At 48.4% G+C, this 23,137-nt stretch overlaps 1 protein-coding gene across 3 annotated transcripts in view; it reads right to left on the bottom strand.

Annotated features, from left to right (window-relative positions):
* The window catches only part of PARD3B (par-3 family cell polarity regulator beta), a 1,283,796-nt gene that overhangs the window by 781,242 nt on the left and 479,417 nt on the right, over positions 1-23,137 (bottom strand). For all 3 annotated transcript variants that reach the window (XM_063932652.1, XM_063932653.1, XM_063932654.1), the window contains one exon: positions 1,994-2,038. In XM_063932652.1, the coding sequence (XP_063788722.1) occupies positions 1,994-2,038 (45 nt within the window). The remainder of the gene's footprint in view (positions 1-1,993; positions 2,039-23,137) is intronic.

Raw genomic sequence — 23,137 nt, 5'->3', positions numbered from 1 at the left:
CCCCGACACTACATAATTAGTATTCATTTAACTAATATACCTTCCCGCAAACCCCCCCCCCCCCCCCCGCTCCATTAGACTCTCCCCATCCTTGCAAAGCTTCAAACGGGCACCGAAAACCCACCTATTTATCAAAGCGTACCCTCCCGATGCATAACCTAGTCCTGAGGTCGTGCCTCCATCCCCTGCCTCATGCCTTGAACATCAGCTTTGCTTACATACTGCCATCAGGCTTCTTCACGCTTGCTTGCACCTCGTCATCTGTCTATCGCCCCTCCCCACTAGATTGTTAGCTCCTCAGAGCAGGGCCCTCTTTCCTCTTGTTATCTAAGCCCTCTTCTCCTCACATGTCACTCGCAGCTCTCTCCTACTCAGCGACCATCTTTACCGCGTTCTCTCCTGCTGGTAAAGGCTCATCTCTATCTATGGCCGCCAGCCTCTAGTAGTACGATGATTACTCCCTCGCTACTTACATCTTATCTGTATTATGTAATGTATGAGAATTGTGGTGCTCTGTGTTACCTGTTCTCTATTTCTGTTATTTATTTACTGTAATGCTAAGTCTCCATGTACTGTCCTCTGTACGGCGCTGCCATACACTTGTGGCGCCTTATAAATAAAAAGTAATAACAATAATAATTACATTAATAGCATTCATATTTACTAATTAAACCGATTTACCAACTAACAACCCTAACATGAAAAAATGAGCGTTCAGCCTAATATAAAAAGCGTCCATTCACCCAACTTCAATAAATAGGCACCGGCACGACCCCTTCATTTAATAAAACGTCTCCCATCACCTAATCTGCAATATATTAATATCTCCCCCCCACTATTACATTATCAGCCCCCATCCCCAGAATTAACCCAACACTATGCACCCCCAATCACAAGTCCCCTTCCCTCTGGCCCTGCACTTTCCGGAGCCTTATGGGCCTCCTTGGCTCTCTGCACATACGGCGCAGTGCGTGTCAGGCGTTGGGCAGCCCATGTGTGACATGCCATCAGCGGGGATGACGGGCACACACAGTGGGTAACGGAGGAAAGGAACAAATCCATACACCCGCGGCCGCACGGTAAGTAAGGGCAAAGTCAGTCAATGTTAAGCGTGTATTAAAAAATAAATAAAACAAAAACATATACGACAAAAAGCAAAAAAAAAGGCTGTAAAATAAAATATATTTAACACATGTTGTATGCACAATGACTACAGAGAGAGTTAGTGAATCCGCACACATTTCTCTAAGGAAACACAAATGCATTTATTTTATTAAATGTTCCCATCAGCCAAGTATCTATGAAGATGATGAAGAACAGGCGGCGATTAAGCACATGACCATAAGCAGCACACGGGCGCAGATCATTCCTATTGCTGTGGCGAGAGGCCGTATAACAACACTTTATGGCCGCACTTGTTTATGAGCCACCGTCACTTCAGCATCAGACAGGGTTTTCATCAGCGCTGTAATAGTACATATAGGGGGCGCCGATGGCTCTGGGTGAAGATAAATGCCTAATGAGAGAGGAATCCCCTGCAGGGTATGTGTGAGGGAAAGGAACCAGGCGCACTCAACGCGCTGCAAGGTCATCCGAGACTCTGCATTCCAGCAATGCCTTCTGTATAGCCACAGGGAGGCATTGATCTGTATATATATATATATATATATATATATAACACACGCGCACACATCACTTTGTGTAGCGCATACACCAGGGGAATTTGCAAAACATTTTGTGCAGTTGCAAAACAATTCAGGCCCTCTGGCTCCCACAGCGGATGCCCTGATGACTTCTACAGAGAGGCAGCTTGTTGCCCCACTGGAAGCCATTTTCCACGTGGTTGCCTCTCTGCCGTTCCGCCACCCACTAGGACAATTGCCCATTGCAGCAGCCGAATGCTGTGCGCCAACAACAACACTGAAGCAGCATTTTTTTCATCCACGCATTAATAAAACAACGTTCTGTGAGGAACCGTAGAGAAATTCCTTACCTGGCACCCGTCCATTCAGCACAGCAATATTGCGTTCATCTGCCACTGTAAATACAAGAGACAGAAACATCACTCTCTAATCCCACGTTCACACGCCTTACACATACATGTCTGACACTTCGCAGGAGAAAGAAAATATGATATTTGCTGTTAAGCTGATAATTACCAGGCACACATTTAAATCACTGTCCGCGTAAAGCGCACTGACACCTCTATAGCGGCACCTAATAACAACATAATAACACAAGACGTGGGGAATGTGAGCGGCGCAGAGATTGGGGAATGTCGGCTGAAGCCGCCGTTTGTGCTTTTGCAGCCGACCATTTGCTGGGAGTGGAAGGTATTTTGCTTGGAATGTCGTCTGATTTTGTAAGATCTTTGGAAGTTTATTTCATGAAAGGACGGCAGATTTTTGTGCAATTGCAGTGGCTGTAAGCCATGTATGAGAGTTCTGTAAAGCATGAAAATAACTCAGGCGAGGCATATCAATACACCACAGCCGCTGAACCATACCCCACAGTCTGAATCTAGACAAGCCGCTCCTATTATTTATAGGCAGAGCTAGACACTGACACGGGTGCACCAGGACCAGCCATGGCCGTGTACTGAAAACATTATAAATTCTGAGAAGCAAAGCCTCAGCGTGTCTAACCAAGAACTCAGAACCAGCGCATGTCTCCCGTAAATCACGCTTTCATCACTGGACGCTGGAACAAACAAAAAACCTCTGACGAAAGTAGTTTAGGTTGGAGAACTTTCCCTGCAAGGACCTGGAGAGATCTGGCGGCTGTTTAGGGGGGGAATGGTACAAATGCGCAAAGGAAACTGAGGCCCAAATCTTCTAATGTTAACTAACGTACTCTGCCTTCACGTTGTAATGATGGTGGTCATTCCGAGTTGTTCGCTGCGCTGCGATCAGGCAAAAAAAGGCAAATCTGCGCATGCGTATGTGGCGCAATGCGCACGCACGTCGTACTATTACAACGAACGATGTAGTTTCACACAAGGTCTAGCGAAGCTTTTCAGTCGCACTGCTGGCCGCAGAGTGATTGACAGGAAGTGGGCGTTTCTGGGTGTCAACTGACCGTTTTCAGGGAGTGTTCGGAAAAACGCAGGCGTAGCTGGGCAAACGCAGGGCGTGTTTGTGACGTCAACACAGGAACTGAATAGTCTGAAGTGATCGCAAGCGCTGAGTAGGTCTGAAGCTACTCTGAAACCGCACAAAATAATTTTGTAGCCGCTGTGCGATCCTTTCATTCGCACTTCTGCTAAGCTAAAATACACTCCCAGTGGGAGGCGGCATAGTGTTTGCACGGCTGCTAAAAACTGCTAGCGAGCGAACAACTCGGAATGACCCCTAATGTGCAATGAAAAGGGTTGCCAATTCAGAGTAAAAACAAAACTTCATTTTCCATGTCCATAAAATAATTTATATAGTTTCCCATTTTTTACATATAGATTTTTATGTTTAAATAGTGCTAAAGTTAGCAAAAATAATTCACCAAAAAGATGCATCACAAATAAAACGAGGGAACAATATGATATCTCAGAACGTTCAATAACGTATGCATTGCTAGAACTGGAGGTAGGTAACACCACTTTGTGATTGGAACCTAGAGTGCGCCTATCAGAACTAAAATGCTGATTTGCAGAGCACATGACACTGAATATTTAGTTGCGTTTGGTCGTTTAATAAGAGTCTGCGCAGGACTTTAGACTTTGACTTGTGCGTAACTTCATTATATGCACATACCCTCAGGGGGCAGCAAATGTGCTCCAGTAATTGCCTCCATCCGACTATGTTTCTGTACAAATTTACAAATGAAATAAAAAGTCATCAAAGTCATTTAAGACAAACATGAGGCTTCACCGAGCAGAATTTTAGTGGTAAGGAAAAGAAAGTTGTCATTACTAAGCCCAAAAGTGACCGTACAACAAATTTTGAGGCACAATTTTTACTTCTGCCGTCGCGTACATTTCTCTGTCTGAGCACAATCCCGCAATTGACGCACTGACGCACCTTATACTGCAGAAAGACGGCGCGCACCTGAGTATATACACTGAGTATATACAGTATATACACTGAGGACCATTTTTGGTTGGAAAAAACAAACAAACATTTTTTTCTCAGTTTGTAACTGGCCTCAACGAAAGGGTCAGACCCAGACCGCCATGCTCAGCGCCCACCGTCCGCGTACAGGTCATAGTTGTAGAATACGGGATCTTTTTGGGCATTCAGCCTCGTGTTTGAGGTCGCCAAGTACTTGCGGGTTTATGTACTAAGCATTGAACAGAGACAAAGTACCAGCCAATCAGCTTCTATAACGTGGCAGTTAGGAGCACATTTTCTGGTACTTTATCTCTCAGGAAAGTTACACAGATATACTTCAAATTACCTGCAATGACTGCGGCACGGAGGCTGCACTGTATTAATTGTGGAAGAGATTACAAAAACAAAATCTACAAATGATACGTATAACTCGCCCAATACCCCGGCAGCCGGCTACCTGCGCTGCCCAACGTACATACGGTTCCTATTACCAAATACTATATTACATTATTACTCCGAGCACAGCAGCCACATTGTCCTGATGTCTCTGTAAGCCAAGTTCCTGAAATGGGAACACGGTGGCCAGCGTTCGGGGGATTGTACCTCAGGCGATCACCGGTGGCATCTGATAAATACTCAGAGGCTTATCAGCTTATTTAGTTACTTCTATAGTTCCAGTGTATTGGTAGAACACAAATCTGTCTCGCTGACGGAGACGCTGTCCCAGTGATGCTAACCCCACGCTTCCATCTAGGACCCCAAGTATCGCTGTGTCATTATCCTCGGACCCCCAAATGAGGCGATTCCCAATATAACATACTGCATTGCTGACAATATTGGGACCTCAAATCACTATGGATACTATTTGGTTGGGTCCAGTCTTACTATTACATTGGTTTTTATGTTATATGATGTTTGTTCTTTTCTTTTTTTTTTTAAATATAGTATATATTAAGTCGCCTGTGGCCGAGCATGGAAATGCGTAAAACCTGGCCGGTTGGGGAGCCTTGAGGACCGCGTTTGAGAACCTCTGCCTTATTTCATAAATAAATGAATAAAAGGTAGTAGAAGCTGCCGGAAATGTTACATTTATATTGTATGAAAGGGACGCCCTGTAAAGTAGGAGGCGGTAGAGCGCACGGCGTCACGCACAGAACTCAGCGTGGAGAAGCGCTGGCTGCGCTGGGGAAATTCTGCTGCTCAGCTAATAAGCGCTTGGGATGAGAGTTACCGTCTGTTTCCTGTAAGCCGGGATCCAGAACAAAGCAGGGATTAATGTGTGACAGGACGCACATAACGATGTCATGGTAAAACAAACCATTCTCACCACTTATCGCAGAGGGGCCGTCTCTCATACCCCCACATATATTTATGGCAGATATTTCCCAGCTATGCACATTGTACAGACGCCATTAGAGGGAAGGTACAGCTACTGAAGTCCATACAGTAAAACTACAGCAGACGTACAATATAGCTATTATCCAGCGCCCAGCGTGACACAGCAGTCGTCTGAGATAATAACAACACGGATAAAGAGCGCAAAAGCGGCCTCGAGGCCTGCAACCATTAATCAATGACTAGAACAGATGAAATACAAGAATAACGTTTATTAAATAGCAACAGGTAAGATAAAACAGCTATAAAACAAGCAGACGGCGGCGTACGTCTGTAAGGCCTTAATATGTCAGAAGATTGAGTCAGGTATAATGTAGAAATGGATTCCTTATCCTCCAATTGTCCTGCTATACCCCTTACACACCTAAATCCTGGGGCAGTTCTGGGTAAAGTCATACCTCCCAAAAGGCCCGATTATTTTGCACATGCGGGCCGCAGTGTCCCGTGGTTGGGGGGTGGGGGGCAACTTACAAAAAAATAATAAAAGCGGGGGAGTGACTCGTGATTGTGGCACTTTTGCCGCTAGGCCACGCCTCCTTGCCGCGCCCAGATGTCTTTCTCCCACTCCGGAAGAAGGTGGGAGGTGTGTAAAGCGTACATCGATTCAAACCGTGTCGCAGCTGCTGAATCCATGAATTTGATACCACTAATTTCCTCTCGCCCCTTTATTTCCTGGACCTCACTATTACTCCTGCAGCTATCTTTGTTGTTGCGTCTTAGAAGAAAAGAGCCTATATTAGTATATCTCTCTAGTTAATGATGTCGGGAGAGGTTGATAATCACAGGAGCGGCTGGAGCACGGTGCAGAATATTTCAGGCACGGGGGTTGCACTTTGCTGAGCAATTCAAACAGTTTCTTTAGAAATCCAATTCTGACAGAACGTCTTATGCGGCGCTGACCATTGTCTGCTTATTGATTGAAATAATGACACTTTTTATTTTATTTTCAGAAGACGTTTGATTTTTTTTTTTATGTATTGACTTTGGTTTATCTCGGAGCATGTTATCTGCGGTTCTCGATTTTCTTTTAATCTTTCTATCGCCTGCAAAGTTTATATGAATTTTGTGAGTGTCAATCATTCTTTGTTTAAAAAGAAAACATTATCTTGCAAATCTCTTCCCCTTCTCAGCAGCATCTGGACGCGGAGACTAGAAAAGAAAAAAGCGACTCAAAGCGGAACTGTATTACGCACTCTTGTTATTTCTATTCGATGAGCCCACTGACCTAAAAATAAGATACTGCATAGAAGGCAGCAGCCCTACCCTTGGCGTCAGACACTGGTCTGGAGAGAGGGGCAATTACTTCTGCGCACAACTGTGTATACGCCAATCTATCACTATGTGTTAGCTAAAATTCGCCCTATGTGAGAACGTCCCAATACCACTTTGTTATGCACCTCCGGCCGCAAGTGGAGATGTGACGGAGTTGCACACGGCTCAGGATTGTGGGTAATTGCGTATGCCCGGGTCTGTAGCATGCACAGTGTGAAAACGCCCACGATCCATCGGCAAAACGTACTTCAACTATGTATCAGCCGCATAGTGTAGAAAGAGCCAGATTCATAAACACAGACTTTTTTTTTTTTTTTTGTAATAGGTTCATTTTGGATTCATTTTTAACTACACTATAAGGCAATGGGGTATTTTTCCATGTGTTTTGATTTACTAAACCTGTCACATCTGTAAACGTTTGTGTTCCTGGACCGGTATCTGGGGTTGGAGTCAGTAGAGAGGCTGTATGAAGATAGCTAGGTGGCTTCATAAAGTTCCTTCACATTTACAGCAATCTGCAGGAAGAACTGGTACCAGGCTGGAACCGGAACTGCTGGGAACCGAGCTGAAACCGGAACTGCTGGGAACCGAGCTGAAACCGGAACTGCTGGGAACCGAGCTGAAACCGGAACTGCTGGGAACCGAGCTGAAACCGGAACTGCTGGAAACCGTGCTAAAACCGGAACTGCTGGGAACCGGGCTGAAAACGGAACTGCTGGGAACCGAGCTGATACCGGAACTGCTGGGAACCGAGCTGAAACCGGAACAGCTGAAACCGGAACTGCTGGAAACCGGGCTGGAACCGGAAGTGATGGAAACCGGGCTGGAACTGGAACTGCTGTGAACTGGGCTGGAACCAAAACTGCTGTGAATCGGGCTGGAACCGTAATAGCTGGAAACCGAGCTGGAACCGAAATTACTGCGAACTGAAATTGCTGGGAACCAGGCTGGAACTGGAATTGCTGCTAGCCACAATATAGGGAATTATTTCCCCGTTGGAAGTTTCAGAGAATACACCCTGAAGAGCACAGAGGGTCTGGTTACAGTGTAGGCTGCGAGTGACGTTACACTGGCAACCAGCTAGCCCTTCAGGAAGTCCTCTTATAGGGGTTGCTGGCCGTAGATTGGCTGCTGGTGTCAGATGACCAAGAACTGGAATCACATTGGTGGTACAGTGGTCACTTGAATCAAACATTGCTGCACCAAGGAATCTGAACCGGCGGGAGTCGACACATGGGAGATGCCAGGGACACCCTCACCAGTACAGCACACAGACGCCAGGAGTTGCAGCAGTGACTAGAGGATGGCGGCTTCCCGGTTATCCCCTAAGAAGCCGGTACAGTATCCGGTGCAGCAGTCTGAACTTAGGTCTCCAGGACGTATATATACACATATATACAAACGCACACACTCAAACAATTGTAATGATTATTTTTTCGGCTCTAAGTTGCTTTACACTAGCGAGTGCACGGTCTCGCATCCGGGAGACATGTTCCTCTGACTGTACCGCACAGTGATATGGATATAGTTATTCCTGTCACTTACATCTCACTGAAGAACCGCATATATGTATCAGGGTCACATGACCTAATTAATGGGGCACAGTTGACAGTCTGTCTTCACCACAGACGTCTCTATTGAAACTTGATATAGTTGTTTTTTTTCTCCAGACTTTCCCCACTTAAACTTCGGCTTGGCATATTTTCTGCAGAGCTGCCTGAGTTGATGGATATTTCTATTAAGAGTGATTTCTGCACGTAACCTTACCCTCTGTACGGTAACCAGATAACGCTGCTGCAATTATTATATATTATTGCTGTAAAGTGCAATCGCCCAGCTGCTAAAATTCTGCAAATACTGGTGCAATTCCTATGTAAGGAGGCATTAGAGTATTCTGTCTGCATTTTGATTATACTATTGTTTTTTGTTAGGCGCCACAGGGCGTATGCAGCACCGCGCACACTAGACCAGCAGATGGCGTAGCGAGTTATTACCGTTACAATGAGAGGGTAGCCTCCTACCCAGGGGCGGTATAAGAGAGGAGAATGACCATGTTAAGGCTCCACGTGGGCCCCTCCTCTTTGGTAGCATCGCTGTAGAGTCCGTCAGCTGGCTCCGGAAACATGACACCTGCGCCTTGTTCCTGGGGACTGCGTAAATCACCGGAAAAATGGCCACCACACAATTCCCTCAGTGATTTCTGTCTTCAGCGCTGGAGGTTAGTATAATTATATGGGCACAGGGTTTGTGGGCCTGTGTGTACCGCACACCGTTCAACCATTATAGCTAAGCCAGTGCTTTTATCCCCGAGGAATGTACTCACAGGAAAATCTCCGGAGGTGAGGTGTGGTTCTGTTTTATGTTTCCCAGTGGTAATATTATAATAATTACAATTTATTGAAAAAACTGCCACCATATTATGCAGCTGTAATTTGAGAGGAAAGTAATAGAAATAAACATACATTGAGATGAAGCATAAGGAGAGTATGGATCTGCCCAAAGGAGCTTACAATCTACACTGAAGTGCCAAAAGTCATGGGATAGATGCCTTGTATTGTGTAGCCCGGTGAAGTGCAGCAACTCAACGTGGCATTGATTCCACAAGTGGACAGAAGACCTCTGGAGAGACGCTGACCCCTGCCATCTGGATAGCCTCCTGGAGCTACCTGATATTTGTAGGTGCAGGAACTTGGGTGCAAATGGACCTCTTCACCCCATCCCATTATTGCTTGGTTGGGTCCATGTTAGGGGAACATGGTGGCCACACCATTCATCAGAACTCTCCGGAATGCTAATGGAACCAGTTCTAGACAACTAGGGACTGATGACAGGGTGCATTATCCTGCTGGAATACTCCATCGTTGGGGGGTACAGGAAATCCATAAAAGGCTACACATGATCAACTAGGAATGTAGTGTAGTGACTACAGATCAATTATGTGCATAGCTGGACCAGCGGACCCAACCCATGCCATTAGAACATACCAGTCACCATTATGGAACCACTACCAACAGCCTGCACAGTACCTTGTTGACAACTGGGGTCCATTCCACACCCAAACTCTACCAATAGCCCAAAACAACTGGAACCGTGACTCATCATGCCACATGCTGCCAGTCCTCCAGGGTTTAATTAGCGACATCATGAGCCCAGGTGAATGGGGGCCCTCTGGTGTGTCTTCTGCTCCCATATCCCATGGAAGCTGAACGTTGAGTTGACCTGCTGGCTATGCGTCCGGTACCTCCTGCAGAGAATGTGGATAGGATGTGAGCCAGGGGTTTGTCTCTTGCCACAGACAATTCTGGGCAGATGCCGCTGGTCACAATCATTAATTGTACTGCTCTGTCCATGGTGGGTGGTAATGCCTTCCATGAGGTATCCCTGGTACACATCTGACACCGTAGATCAAAGGATGTTGAATGTCTGCATACCTTTGGAAATGGAATGTCCCATCCATCAGGCATCTGCTCCGTTCCAACTCGCGTCGCCTTGCCATCAGCAGCCCAGCCAGTGTTCATACTGACTGATTACACCTGATGCAGGTCTGGCCATTTCTAAGGGGCCCTACTCATTTGACGATGCGCCGCCGAGGTGCCCGACGGCCGAAACGGCCGACGAGCGACCCGGCGGCGGGGGGGCAGTGACGGGGGGAGTGAAGTTTCTTCACTCCCCCCGTCACGCGGCTGCATTGAAGTGCAGGCAAATATGGACGAGATCGTCCATATTGGCCTGCATGCACAGCCGACGGGAGACCAGCGATGAACGAGTGCGGGGCCGCGCATCGTTCATCGCTGGAGTCTCCACACTGAAAGATATGAACGAGTTCTCGTTCATTTATGAACGAAATCGTTCATATCTTTCAGAAAATCGGCCAGTGTGTAGGGCCTATAAGACGTCACAGTACGGTGCTGTTGCCTACCATTACCTTCACACACTGCTATAATCCCGTGACTTTTGACACTTCAGTGTATGAGCGATGAGGATAAACAGATACATGACAGAGGAGTAACAATTGCAGCTAGTAGTGGGGGAAGTGCCCACTGTAATGCAGTGTCATTATTGGCCAAGCATATGTAATAGATTGCAAGCTTGCAAGCAGGGCCCTCTGACCTCTCTGTCTATTACCCAGTATCGTTTTATTGCTGCTTTGTTCCCATTTGTGACTTGCAATGGACTATGCTGGTGCTATATAAGTAATTGCTGATGAATAAATAAATAAATGTGTTTTCTAGTTTGTATGTGTTGACGTAATAAACGCTGGTCTCCTCCTTCCGGGATTGGCTAGCCAGGAAGAACAACCAGGGATGTTTATCGATGGTGCAAAACCATCAATGGTTTCTTGCCACCATCGACAACCAGCCCTAGATCTCATACAATTGTGTGTGCATTAGTATTCACTATATATTAGCTACAGTATCGGAGATCAGTTTAGTTCATAAAAGACAAAATCATTATATATTACTATTACTCTGCTCGTACCTATAACACAAATAAACAGAACGGTCTTCGTAATTCTGCATGGGACGCATATATCACCGACAGATCATTTTACACACAATTGTAGCAGTGTAACGTTACCCGCAGATTAATTAGCAGCGCAGTCACTGACCTAGGAAACCATTTATCTTATCCCACATGCCGCAGCTACTGAGGCAGAAATGGGAAAAGTTTACATCGAGCAAGTGGGACTGAAGGCAAATTTCCAAACCTAGACGGGACTACTGACCACTTAATGGTCTCTTACCTTAGTTTTGTCATTTAACATGCAGCACAATCTACCTGAATATTAATGATTAGATTTGGAATTGCTCCAAGACGTTTTATGAAACACAGATGGCGAGACTCCCTGCGGCTAAATCCTGCAATCTGCGGCATTTTGCAGGTGAAAGCGAAGCCACAATGACGCAAGACACAGTACACTGCACTATCACAGTCCTGCCCATTTCACTGCAGACCTGGGTGCAATCCTGGGGTATGTTACTCTTCCGGGAGAGGTCCCCCAAAACGGCAAGTGAGGGGATATCGCCAATTAAGAAGACAAGGGTGAGCTCTCCGTCCTGGAATCTGCCATTCTCCGTGCCTGGGACAGAATCTTACACTGAATACAGGCTACCAAAGGCATTTCTAAAGCACTTAGGCGTATAATTGCTTCTTTTGTATAAACAAGTCCGTCTTCTTTATCCTACCTCGTAATTAGTGCTATTCCTCATTACCGCCCCATCATTTTCCCATTACTTTGCACAATGGGTTAATAATCCTCCCATTCCCTTCAGCAGCCAAAGCATCCCATTTACAACAGCCCAAACAGGAATAATTCAGAGCCGTGTAAGAGGATTATCGGGCAAAGTGCACTCAGGACCCGATCCACCGAGCTGCGTACATGCCTGCGACATTACCACGGACAATGGCCATTAATGTGACGCCTCGTTAGGAAGCTAAGCCCAGTGACCTCTGATAATATCACTACACAGCCCCGCGGGGTCATGCTTGTAATTCTGCAGTGATTGTGACAAGTGATCACAACTCCTGCTACTATGCGGTGTAGACTATTAGGGGGGAATTCAAATGTTTGAAGAGTCAGTTGGGTGTCTGTCTTTTCATATCTAATAGACAGGAAAAACAGACACCCAACCGACTTTTCAAACATTTGAATTTCCCCCTTAGTGTTGTTGGAATATAGCGCTGACACTACAGTGTGGTAGTAATTGCGGCCCTTGGCGCTGCTAAGCCACAGGAGCATAGTGTGGCGCTGCCCGACATGTGAATACTATAGGTCCTATCGGCAATGCTTGCAGTCAATACCGCCATGTGGTGGTCAGTTTCCGCGCTAAAGGCCGTTCTCACGATGCATAATGCGCATTCAGCAGATTACGCCATACCTTACGTTATTTGCATATATGCTGCGGCCCAGGGATAAAACAACTTACAAAGACATACAGCAAAGAAAGCCCATTAATGGGTAAATTCCAGACCAAATAGAGACTTTCTCCGTTGGCAGTAATTGGCAAAGGTAAAACGAGATGACAGGTGAATATACGGTGTACAGAAGAAAACAACGTGACCCAGACACACAGTATGAATGTGCATCTGCAGACAGCCTTGCGGCAACGCGAACGCTCGGAAGCACCAGGATGTATCGGGAGCAGCATATTCCGTTGCGCTTTACAAATGGAAATAACAATGAATATAACAAAGCTGGGTGATAACAAACAGTCAGAGGTAGGAAGGCCCTGCTCGCAAGCTTACAATCTATAGATGTAATTATATCCTATTTCTCAGACATCTAGACGGAGCTTGGTGAAGACGACTCATGCTTTACATCGCTCCAGTATATGTGGCTGCTCTTCTTACAGACATATACTCCCCCGTGTGTCCTCTGTGGGGACATGCATTCAAGTAGGGCTCTCGTGTGTCTGATAAATGTCAGGAGCTGACTGGTTGGAGCAGCATTTACTATTAGTAACGAGTGATAACAAGAACATCACGCTTATTATATAAGCCCCAAAGTTTAAGAGATGTCCACGTTTGGCGGTAGCAGGTAGGTTTAATAAAAGTCACATGACTGAGCAGCGGCATCATTGTGCCGTCTGTATCCAGGAGTCGCACGTTAGCTGCAGGTGAGGGATCCCACATATGCTGCAGAGTCCCCTGCCACAGAACCGCCTCGAATGGCTCCATCGTTTCCACATTATTGCAATACACTGTTTATGCGCCAGAAATAACTTTTCATTTTTGCTCTGTCACCATGAATTTTTTTAGGTTTTATATTTTGCATATCACAACATATTTTATTAGTACCTTAGTAGAGACAAAATGAAAGTTACGCCTGTTTGTGATGTGCTACCCCTATGTACCATGCTGAGGAACCCTTGTGCTGCCATATAATTCTCAGACTGTGGCTCCAATCCCCCCCTCAAGCAGCCCTGCCCTCAGTAATATAACCACACTGCAGAACACTCATCTCCTGATATATTCTGTGCTGCTGTGGGAACCCCCAGCTCCTTCCAGTGACCCTTATTTTGTGGCTTCTTGTTTGGCACCAATCCCCTCCTCACAAGCCCTGCACCCACTAATACTACCAAACGTTGCGTCACCTCATCTCCTGCTGCTGGGGACATTGCAATGATCAGCTTGTCTAACAGGGAGCTCGCGCACAAGCTGGAGATTAAATGAAAACAATAAATCTAAAGGTGAGCGTGTTCTGTGGTGTAGGTTACCCAGGAGTTGGCAGCTGACCTCTCTCCCCCTATTGGCAGGAGCAGAACAAAATACTGCAAACTTTCCCAGCAGCTGGGAGCCCCCCTGTGCTTTACCCCCTATAGAAGTCTTTGGGCTCCTTACCATATTTTCCGCCAGTCCAGTAGCACATTGTAAATAGAGGCTGTGGCACCAGGAGAGCGCTCAGCTGGTCCTAAATCATCAGACATAGATGGGGACAGCAGGACGGATGAAGCAGCTCATTGCTGGAGGCACTTGGCAGGAATTGCACAGCAATATGCGTCTGGTCCTTCCAGAATGCAGTGAGCCAGCGATGGACCAGCCAAACAACCTATTCAGACTTCAAATATTCACTGACAAAAACCGTACACGTACCCAGAAAGCGACACCAATAATTTACAATAGGTTTCAGATATTGTGCCGTTAGGGAAGATGGAACGTTCCTACAGTTACTGAAACCACAGCACAAATGTCTCTCGCTTCCAGCAGAGACAGTAACACGGAACGTTTGTTTTATTTGTAATTCTGAATACATTGTTACTAAGTAGGACGGCTTACCGGGGCAGTCTGTTCATGACCTTCCCAGCACCACTGACCGTAATAAAACAAGCATCCCAGTGTACCCCCTGTAGGTGGCTCCCCGAGGCACGTGCTTCGTGTAGTGTACATTCTAGCACGCTGCACCTGTCACAGCTCGTACAGTTCCTTTTCACTGCGAGGGGTGTCGCACTCTGCTCTGGTGATTCTAGCGCACTCTGATCTGTATCTCAGGACTGACTTCTGACTTTGTTTTTCTGGTATTGGGTCTCTTTACCTTTGTATGGCTTCTTATAATGAACCAGACAATAGAAAAGTCATCATTCTCATTCACATCACATGCTACTGTGCAAATGAAACGTAAAAATATTCTAAAACGGGGCGTGGCCTGGAGCCTGACTGAAGTGGCAGCACGAACGGGGAGCTCCTCCATAAGTGCGGAATTAATACCCCCGTGCCTCTCCCCTCGTGCCCCTTATCCCTCCTAATCCCGCCCCCCACTGCTGTGTGCCCCCCTCTCCAGGGTGGACTAAGGCCGCGGAGTCGGTCTACTGGCTCCTGCGGATTGCGGCCTGTCCACCATCCCGAAGCCGGGGCCTCGATTTGGGTCCGGCGTCCCCGGCCGCCTACAGTACCTCCTTGTGCAGCGTCCGCCGGGGGGTTCTCGTCCTGCGGCCTACGACCGGATCATCTTACTCGGGCCCACCGTGATTCTCTGCGCCCGGGCAAAGCTAGAGGGCCGGCCGGACGCGGCCGCACGGAGTCCGGAGTTCCAGCGACGGCGGCCATCTTACCCATTGGGAGCCGCGCGGCCCGGGTGCCGCATCCTCACGCCCAGGTGAGCTACCCTCCTGCCTGGAGACGAGCATCTCCCTCCTGTAGCCCTCTGGACGCCGGACGCCGGAGACCCTGGTTGGAGCGCCGGGGGGAGCGCAGGCCTGTCCCCCCTGCGCTTTTGATCTAGAGCCGGTACCGCGGGCCTTTACTACAGCACCGGCCTCTGCCAGATTACCCGACCGGACCCACATCCTCCGTGTTACTCCCGTTTGGAGGCGTTGCACTCCCCGTTTCCCTGACGGCCTGCGCCTTCTTCTTGCACCTGCGACCCGGGTCCCCGAGCTGCAGGCCTCCTTGCTGCACACCTCCAGTGCCCACATATATTCGCGATGCCCAGGGGCAGCAAAAAGTCACAGGGCTCCGACCTCACACCATTTCTTACTAAAAAGAGCACCCCGGCCATGAACAGGCCCGATGCTCCTAAACCCCCCCAGGGCTCCTCAGATTTTGAGGTAGAAGACGACGATCTCACACCTCTTACCCGAAGAGACTTCCTCTCCCTCCTCAAGGAGGTGCGGGACGTTAAAACCTCCGTCCAGGCTCTCCACTCCCTGAAATCCGACATTGTCGACATTGGCTCCAGAACAGATCAACTTGAACGACGAGTGGAAGAGGTAGTGTCGTTCCAACAAGCGGTCGAGACCGATTTCCATCAACTCCGCCAAGATGTCGTTCAATTGCGGGAGGATCATGAGGACCAGGACAATAGGGCGAGGAGAAATAACCTGAGGATTCGGGGTATTCCTGAGGAGGTCGAGGTGGCCCACCTTGACCTCTACCTTAAGCGCCTCTTTGCCCTTTTGTCACCTGACACCCCTGAAGAACACCTTCTCCTGGACCGAGCACACCGAGCCCTCCGTCCTCGCTCCCAGGACTCCTCACAATCCAGAGATGTCATCCTCCGACTACCCTACTTTACTGCGAAGGAGGCTATCATGAGGGAGGCCCCGACGGATGGGTTCCGTGACTTTCCAGAATGCCCCCCTGCAGATCTTCCAGGACCTATCCCCGCTCACCCTGGCCAAACGTAGAGACTTTAAACCCGTCACTTCCCTGCTTTCCCGCCATAATGTTAAATACCGTTGGGGTTTCCCCTTCCGTATCCTGGTTTGACATCAAGGGAAGCTGCTTACAGCAAGGAATCTCCCCGAGGCTCAAACACTGCTCTCCAAGCTGGGTATCCACACCGCTGAACAAGATGTTTCTACTCAACGCCCACCACCGCAGACATCGCCTCAGCCTCCCCGATCTGAGTGGTTTACGGTCTCAGCTTCTGCGGCCTCATCGGCTCCACCTCCTGTTCCCTGATGGACTTCCAGCCCTCCGATTTACTGCCTTCTTGTAACTGTGTCGACCTTTCCTGGTCGAACTCCCCCATCCGAGGAGTTGTTTCACTTTAGATTTCACGCATCCTGATTCCCCAACCCCTTAGCTGATTCCCCGATCCCTTAGCTGATTCCCGACTGTTTTATTGTTATCTCGTTACACTGTTAACATGTTCATATGTCATTATGTTGAATAGCGTTAATCTGTTTTTTTTTTTCTCTCTCAACCCCCTGCTCCTCCCTTCTTTTCTTCTTGGAGCTGGCGCTCCATCTGTTCTTCCTTCCTGCTTTCTCTCCAGTTTTCTTCCTCAGGTTCCCCCAGGGGAGGTTAGCCTCCTTGCCGTGGCTATGTGGGTTGTGATCCATCCTCCGGACCCCATGCCGCGCCCCCTTAGGGCTCTGAGCCCTCTTGCTGACCTAGGTGCCCCTCTGACACCTAGTATCCCTCCCCCCTGTCAGCACTACTGGTCCTGGCCCCTATTGCCGGATGACCAACTAACCTCCCACCCCTTCCGGTCTCCTTTCCCTCCTCCCCCCTTCTCTAGCTACCACATTGTCTCTCGCTTCTTATCCTTCTTTTCTTTCTCTCTTTCTCCTTCCTCTACTCTCGATGCTCTACGCTCCTTCTCTCCTGCCTACCTCTTTGTTGCTTGCCCATGGGTCTCCGGGTACTCTCCTTTAATGTGAAGGGCTTGAACAGCCCTCAAAAGAGAGGTAAGCTCTTTGATTCCCTCAAACTTCACAAAGGCGACCTGGTCTTTCTCCAGGAGACCCACTTCCTCCACGATTCCCACCCCACCCTGCAATGCAAACCATACCCCGATTCCTTCCATGCCTGTGACCACTCAGCCAAGAAACGGGGGGTCGCGATTTTGCTTGCCCGCCACCTGTCATTTGAGCTTCTAGATTCCCATGCCGACAGGGAGGGCCGGTTTCTTAATTTAGTGGGGAAACTTAATAACAAACTATGCACCCTCGCTAACATTTATGCCCCTAACCAACACCAGGACCTATTCTTTGCAAAACTAGATTCCCTCCTTACTCAAGTTCGGCAAGGCGACCTCATACTTGCTGGGGTCTTTAACTCTGTTTTGAATCCGAAGATAGACCGCTCTCCCTACAGCTTCCCCGTCGGACTCCCTTCGCTCTAGATCCCTCCTCCGCCTCATGCGATCCCAGCTTCTCTATGACTCCTGGAGGATAAAAGTCCCCTCTGCCCGTGACTACACCTTCTATTCTGCTCCTCATAATTCTTACTCCAGCATTGATATGGTCCTGCTCAGCCACGACCTTGCCTTGAATCTCCACACTGCCCATATACACCCACTGATCTGGTCTGATCATGCCCCTATCCTCTTGCGATCTCTCGGGACTGCTCCCACGCCCTCGCCCCATGACTTGGCGCCTTAATGACTCCCTCCTTCATAACCCGGAGATAAGTTCCCATCTTCGGGATAAGATTTCCGACTATTTTACTCTGAACGACTCCCCTGACATTTCTAGGCACACTCTCTGGCTGGCACACAAGGCAGTTCTTCGAGGGCACATTAGCAGCTTGGCCTCCAAAACCAAACAGCAATCCCTCACTCAGTTTAACAAACTCTCTATTAAACTCCACACGCTCGAGACCCAGCATAAGGCGTCCTCCGACCAGGCAGTCTTGTCTGAACTCCGTACGGTCAAAGCGGAACTTGATCTCCTTCTCTCCAGACGGGTGGCCAGGCGTCTCAAATGGCTTCGCCAGTCTTTCTACGAGAAGGGAGACAAGGCAGACTAGATCCTGGTGGCACGACTCCGTTCTGCGAGAGCCAAAACCAATATTATTTCCATCCGAAACTCTCTTAATCAGCTTGTTCACGACACCAACGCTGTAAGGGCTGCCTTTCAATCCTACTACGCTGACCTCTACAACCTCCCACCCCCCTCACCTGGCTCTCCCTCTCCACCCCACTCTGACCTGGTCTCTTACTTTCTTTCAGCTGCTGATTTGCCTAAACTGCCTCGGGACGCCATGGACCATCTTAACAGTGAGATCTCGGTGGAGGAAATTGCACAGACTATACTCATGCAAAAAATTGGTAAAGCCCCGGGCCCGGATGGGTTCACAGCTCTCTACTACAAAAAAATTTCCGATCTTCTCTCCCCCCCACCTCCACTCCCTGTTTAATGGGATTGTCCATGGCGACCCCTTCCCTCCTGAGATGTTGGAGGCTAGAATAGTGGTGATCCCTAAGGAAGGCAAAGACCCCCTCAACTGTGCCAGCTACCGACCTATATCTCTCTTGAACCTGGATTTGAAAATTTTCGCCAAAATACTAGCCAATCGCCTTAACCCGTATCTCCCTTCCCTTGTCCATTATGACCAGGTGGGGTTCATCCTGGGCCGCCAAGCGAGAGATAACACCAGGCGCGCTATTGACCTTATACATATCTCATACTCCAGGGGTTCCCTCTTTAGATGCTGAAAAGGCATTTGATCGGATCTCCTGGAGTTTCCTGAGAGCTGCCTTGGAGGCCTACGGCTTGTCTGGTGGCTTTCTCACTGGTATCCTGGCGCTGTACTCCGCCCCTTCCGCCACAGTTTTAATCAATGGCGTCCCGTCTGCTCCCATCCGCATTTTAAATGGTACACGTCAGGGGTGCCCTCTCTCACCACTAATTTTTGCCCTTATTATCGAGCCCCTCGCCTCTCAAATCAGAGCTCACCCAAATATACATGGTGTACAAGTAGGCCATAGTGATCCCAAAATCTCCCTCTTCGCTGACGACATCCTACTTTCTCTGACCCAGCCCCTTATCTCACCCCCAAGTTTATTTTCAGTCCTGCATTCTTACAGCCTAATTTCAGGCTACAAGATCAATTACTCCAAGTCTGAGGCTATGATGCTCCATGTCCCTCACCGAGAAGCTGAATCCCTTCGCGCCAACTTCAACTTTAAGTGGCAGCCCTCCAAGATTAAATACTTGGGGATATACTTGACCTCCCGCTACGACTCCCTCTTCCGGGAAAACTTTCCACCCCTCCTCACCAAAACACTCGCTGACTTGACTTCCTGGAATAGTCTCTTCATTTCGTGGCTGGGCAGGATCATAGCGGTTAAAATGTCCATAGTCCCCAAATGGCTTTACCTTTTCCAGACCCTCCCTGTGGCAGTCCCGGCTTCCTTTCTCCATACTATCCAACGAGCCCTCGTGCGCTTCATCTGGAATCATAGACCCCCCCGCATCGCCGCCAACACCCTGAAACGGCCAACCTCCGCTGGTGGTAGAGGTCTCCCTGATATTAAACTTTACTACCTGGCTTCTCACCTGTCCCATATTGTCACCTCTTATGCCCCTCCGGGGTCTACATCCTGGCTGGATATCGAGGCAGCCCTCGTTGGTCTCTCCGACATGACCCCTTTATGGGGTCTTCCCCCTACCTCCCGAGCCCCAACCTCCAAACTCCTCCCCACTATCAAATTTAACATTAAAATTTGGGACTCTCTCTCCTTGAAGATGGGCCTCACCACTACCCCCTCACCCTTGACCCCTATCTGGCAGAATCCGATGTTCCCTCCTGGACTCTTGACTACGAGATTCCGTCCATGGATGACGTTGGGCTTCAAATTCCCGATTAACTTTGCCGATCGGGGCCAATGGCTGTCCCTACTTGACCTCCAACAGAAGACACCTTCGTACTCGCTTAATCCCTTCCAATTTTTACAAATCCGCCATTTCCTAGGTTCTCTGCTCTCCTCCGCCCTGCTTCAGGCCCTCACCCCCTTTGAAAGCCTATGCATTAACTCCCACCTCTCCAAAGGTTTAATCTCCCAACTTTACTCCCTCGTACTAGACTCCTCTCTTCCCTCCTACCGGTCCCACGAACTTGCTTGGGAAAATGACCTTGGTCCCCCCCCCCCCCCCAGGAAGCGAAGATTGGGAGGACATGAGACTGGGGATAGCAAAATGCTCTATTGCTACTGCTTTTAAGGAGACGGCCTACAAAATTTACTACCGCTGGTATTACACCCCCGACAGACTCAACGAACTCTTTCCGTCTTCCTCCCCTAACTGCTGGAGGAACTGCGGAGCTAGAGGTACTATGCTACACATATGGTGGACCTGCCAGTCCATCATCCCCTTCTGGAATCTAGTTCACTCCCTCCTCAACTCGCTTCTGGATTCCCCCGTGCCGAAGGATCCATGGATCTTTTTGCTGTGTTACCCTCCCCCAACGAGTACTAAATTCTCCCAAAAACTGGTCGTGCATATTCTATCGGCGGCGAAATCGTTGATAGCCCTTATTTGGAAGAACCCCTCTGCGCCCTCTCTCCCGGCTCTCAAAACTAAAATTTGGCATATTGCGTCCATGGAGAAGATTACATACTATCTCCATGACCGGGGCCATATCTTCGAACAGGTTTGGGCCCCCTGTCTCGCTGCTGAACGCAGATCGTCGCCCCCCTTCTCTTCCTCCTAGCCCCTACCGCTGACCCATGGGCATCACCCGCCGCTCTGACTCCATTGTCCACTTTCACGTCTTCTCCTTTTTTTTTCTCTTTCTTTTCTCTCTCTTCTTCCTATCTCTTCTTTTTTTTTCTCATTCTCACCCTCTCCCGTCTCCTCCTCGACCTATCTCTTCCTCTCTCTTCTGCTTTTACCATCTCCAGGATATGCACTGTGTTTAGGTTACACTGTGGTTTCCATCCCTATGCCCCCCTTCTCTCTCCTCATCTCACAATTGATTACTATCATTCACTTTTTCTGATCTTGCTGTTTATTTTAAAATTGTGGTTCCTGCTGGACGTTGGGTCTTATGACCACCTGTCCCATATGTCACTGTAATGTTTGACTACCCTGTTTTACCACACACAAATAATAAAAAAATAAAAAAATATTCTAAAACTAAAGTGACAAAGTAAAGGAGAAGCAATGATTGTGTAGCAGTAAGATGGGGGTTATGAAGCAGGGCTGCCAACTCACATGCTGGGTCCTCCTGTGGGACACGCAGTATGTCCTGTAGTAACTAGGTGAGGGAGATTATTACATAGCGTGCTGTTCAGGTGCCGTATTTAGGACACAGGCTTCTGCTTCCCATATTGAAACACATGTAGTAAATGCAATCTTACAACTCCTACAGGTGACCGTGCCGGTGGACCTCTATTAGTAACGCTGAACATGGAGTATGAACATAGTGGCAGCCCCAAGGGGCCTCAGACCTTTGTTGTGGTAGGTACTGGGACTGTGCGTGGTACACATGGAAATGTACGTGGTGGGTACGGGACTGTACGTGGTACACATGGAAATGTACGTGGTGGGTACTGGGACTGTACGTGGTGGGTACTGGGACTGTACGTGGTACACATGGAAATGTACGTGGTGGGTACTGGGACTGTACGTGGTACACATGGAAATGTACGTGGTGGGTACTGGGACTGTACGTGGTACACAAGGAAATGTACGTGGTGGGTACTGTGACTGTATGTGGTACACAAGGAAATGTACGTGGTGAGTACTGGGACTGTACGTGGTACACATGGAAATGTACGTGGTGGGTACTGTGACTGTACGTGGTACACATGGAAATGTACGTGGTGGGTACTGGGACTGTACGTGGTACTCATGGAAATGTACATGGTGGGTACGGGACTGTACGTGGTACACATGGAAATGTACGTGGTGAGTACTGGGACTGTGCGTGGTACACATGGAAATGTACGTGGTGGGTACGGGACTGTACGTGGTACACATGGAAATGTACGTGGTGGGTACCGGGACTGTACGTGGTACTCATGGAAATGTACGTGGTGGGTACTGGGACTGTACATGGAACACATGGAAATGTAAGTGGTGGGTACTGGGACTGTACGTGGTACACATGGAAATGTACGTGGTGAGTACTGGGACTGTACGTGGTACACATGGAAATGTTCGTGGTGGGTACTGGGACTGTACGTGGTACACATGGAAATGTACGTGGTGGGCACTGGGACTGTACGTGGTACACATGGAAATGTACGTGGTGGGCACTGGGACTGTACGTGGTACACATGGAAATGTACGTGGTGGGTACTGTGACTGTACGTGGTACACATGGAAATGTATGTGGTGGGTACTGTGACTGTACGTGGTGCACTTGGAAATGTACGTGGTGGGTACCAGGATGTGGCTGTATGCATTGGGGGGCAATAAGACTTTATGGTCAGCTGTGTGTAGTGGTCACTGGAGCTTCTATGACGGAGATACAGAACACGCTGGACAGGTGGATCAGCTGATCACAGTATTTTATTCATATCCGGACACTAGTCACTTTTCCCACTACTTTGCCCCAGTGTCTATATCAGATTTACCATGGTCTGCAATATAATGTTATTACAAACTTGGATTTATAACTAGAGCCAGCACACAGAATGCAGCCACTGGAGGCTCACCTTGATAACCTACAGTATAAGTTGCTGCAGTAAGTGCAGGAGTTCATGCACCATAAGAATTGTGAGTACCATGAACGTAATAGAAAGATCAGCGTGT

This window comes from Pseudophryne corroboree, chromosome 7 (genome assembly GCF_028390025.1).
Source record: "Pseudophryne corroboree isolate aPseCor3 chromosome 7, aPseCor3.hap2, whole genome shotgun sequence".
NCBI classification, from domain to species: domain Eukaryota; kingdom Metazoa; phylum Chordata; class Amphibia; order Anura; family Myobatrachidae; genus Pseudophryne; species Pseudophryne corroboree.
The sequence above is the reverse complement of the archived record's forward strand: the minus strand, read 5'-3'. Positions and strand labels throughout refer to the sequence as shown.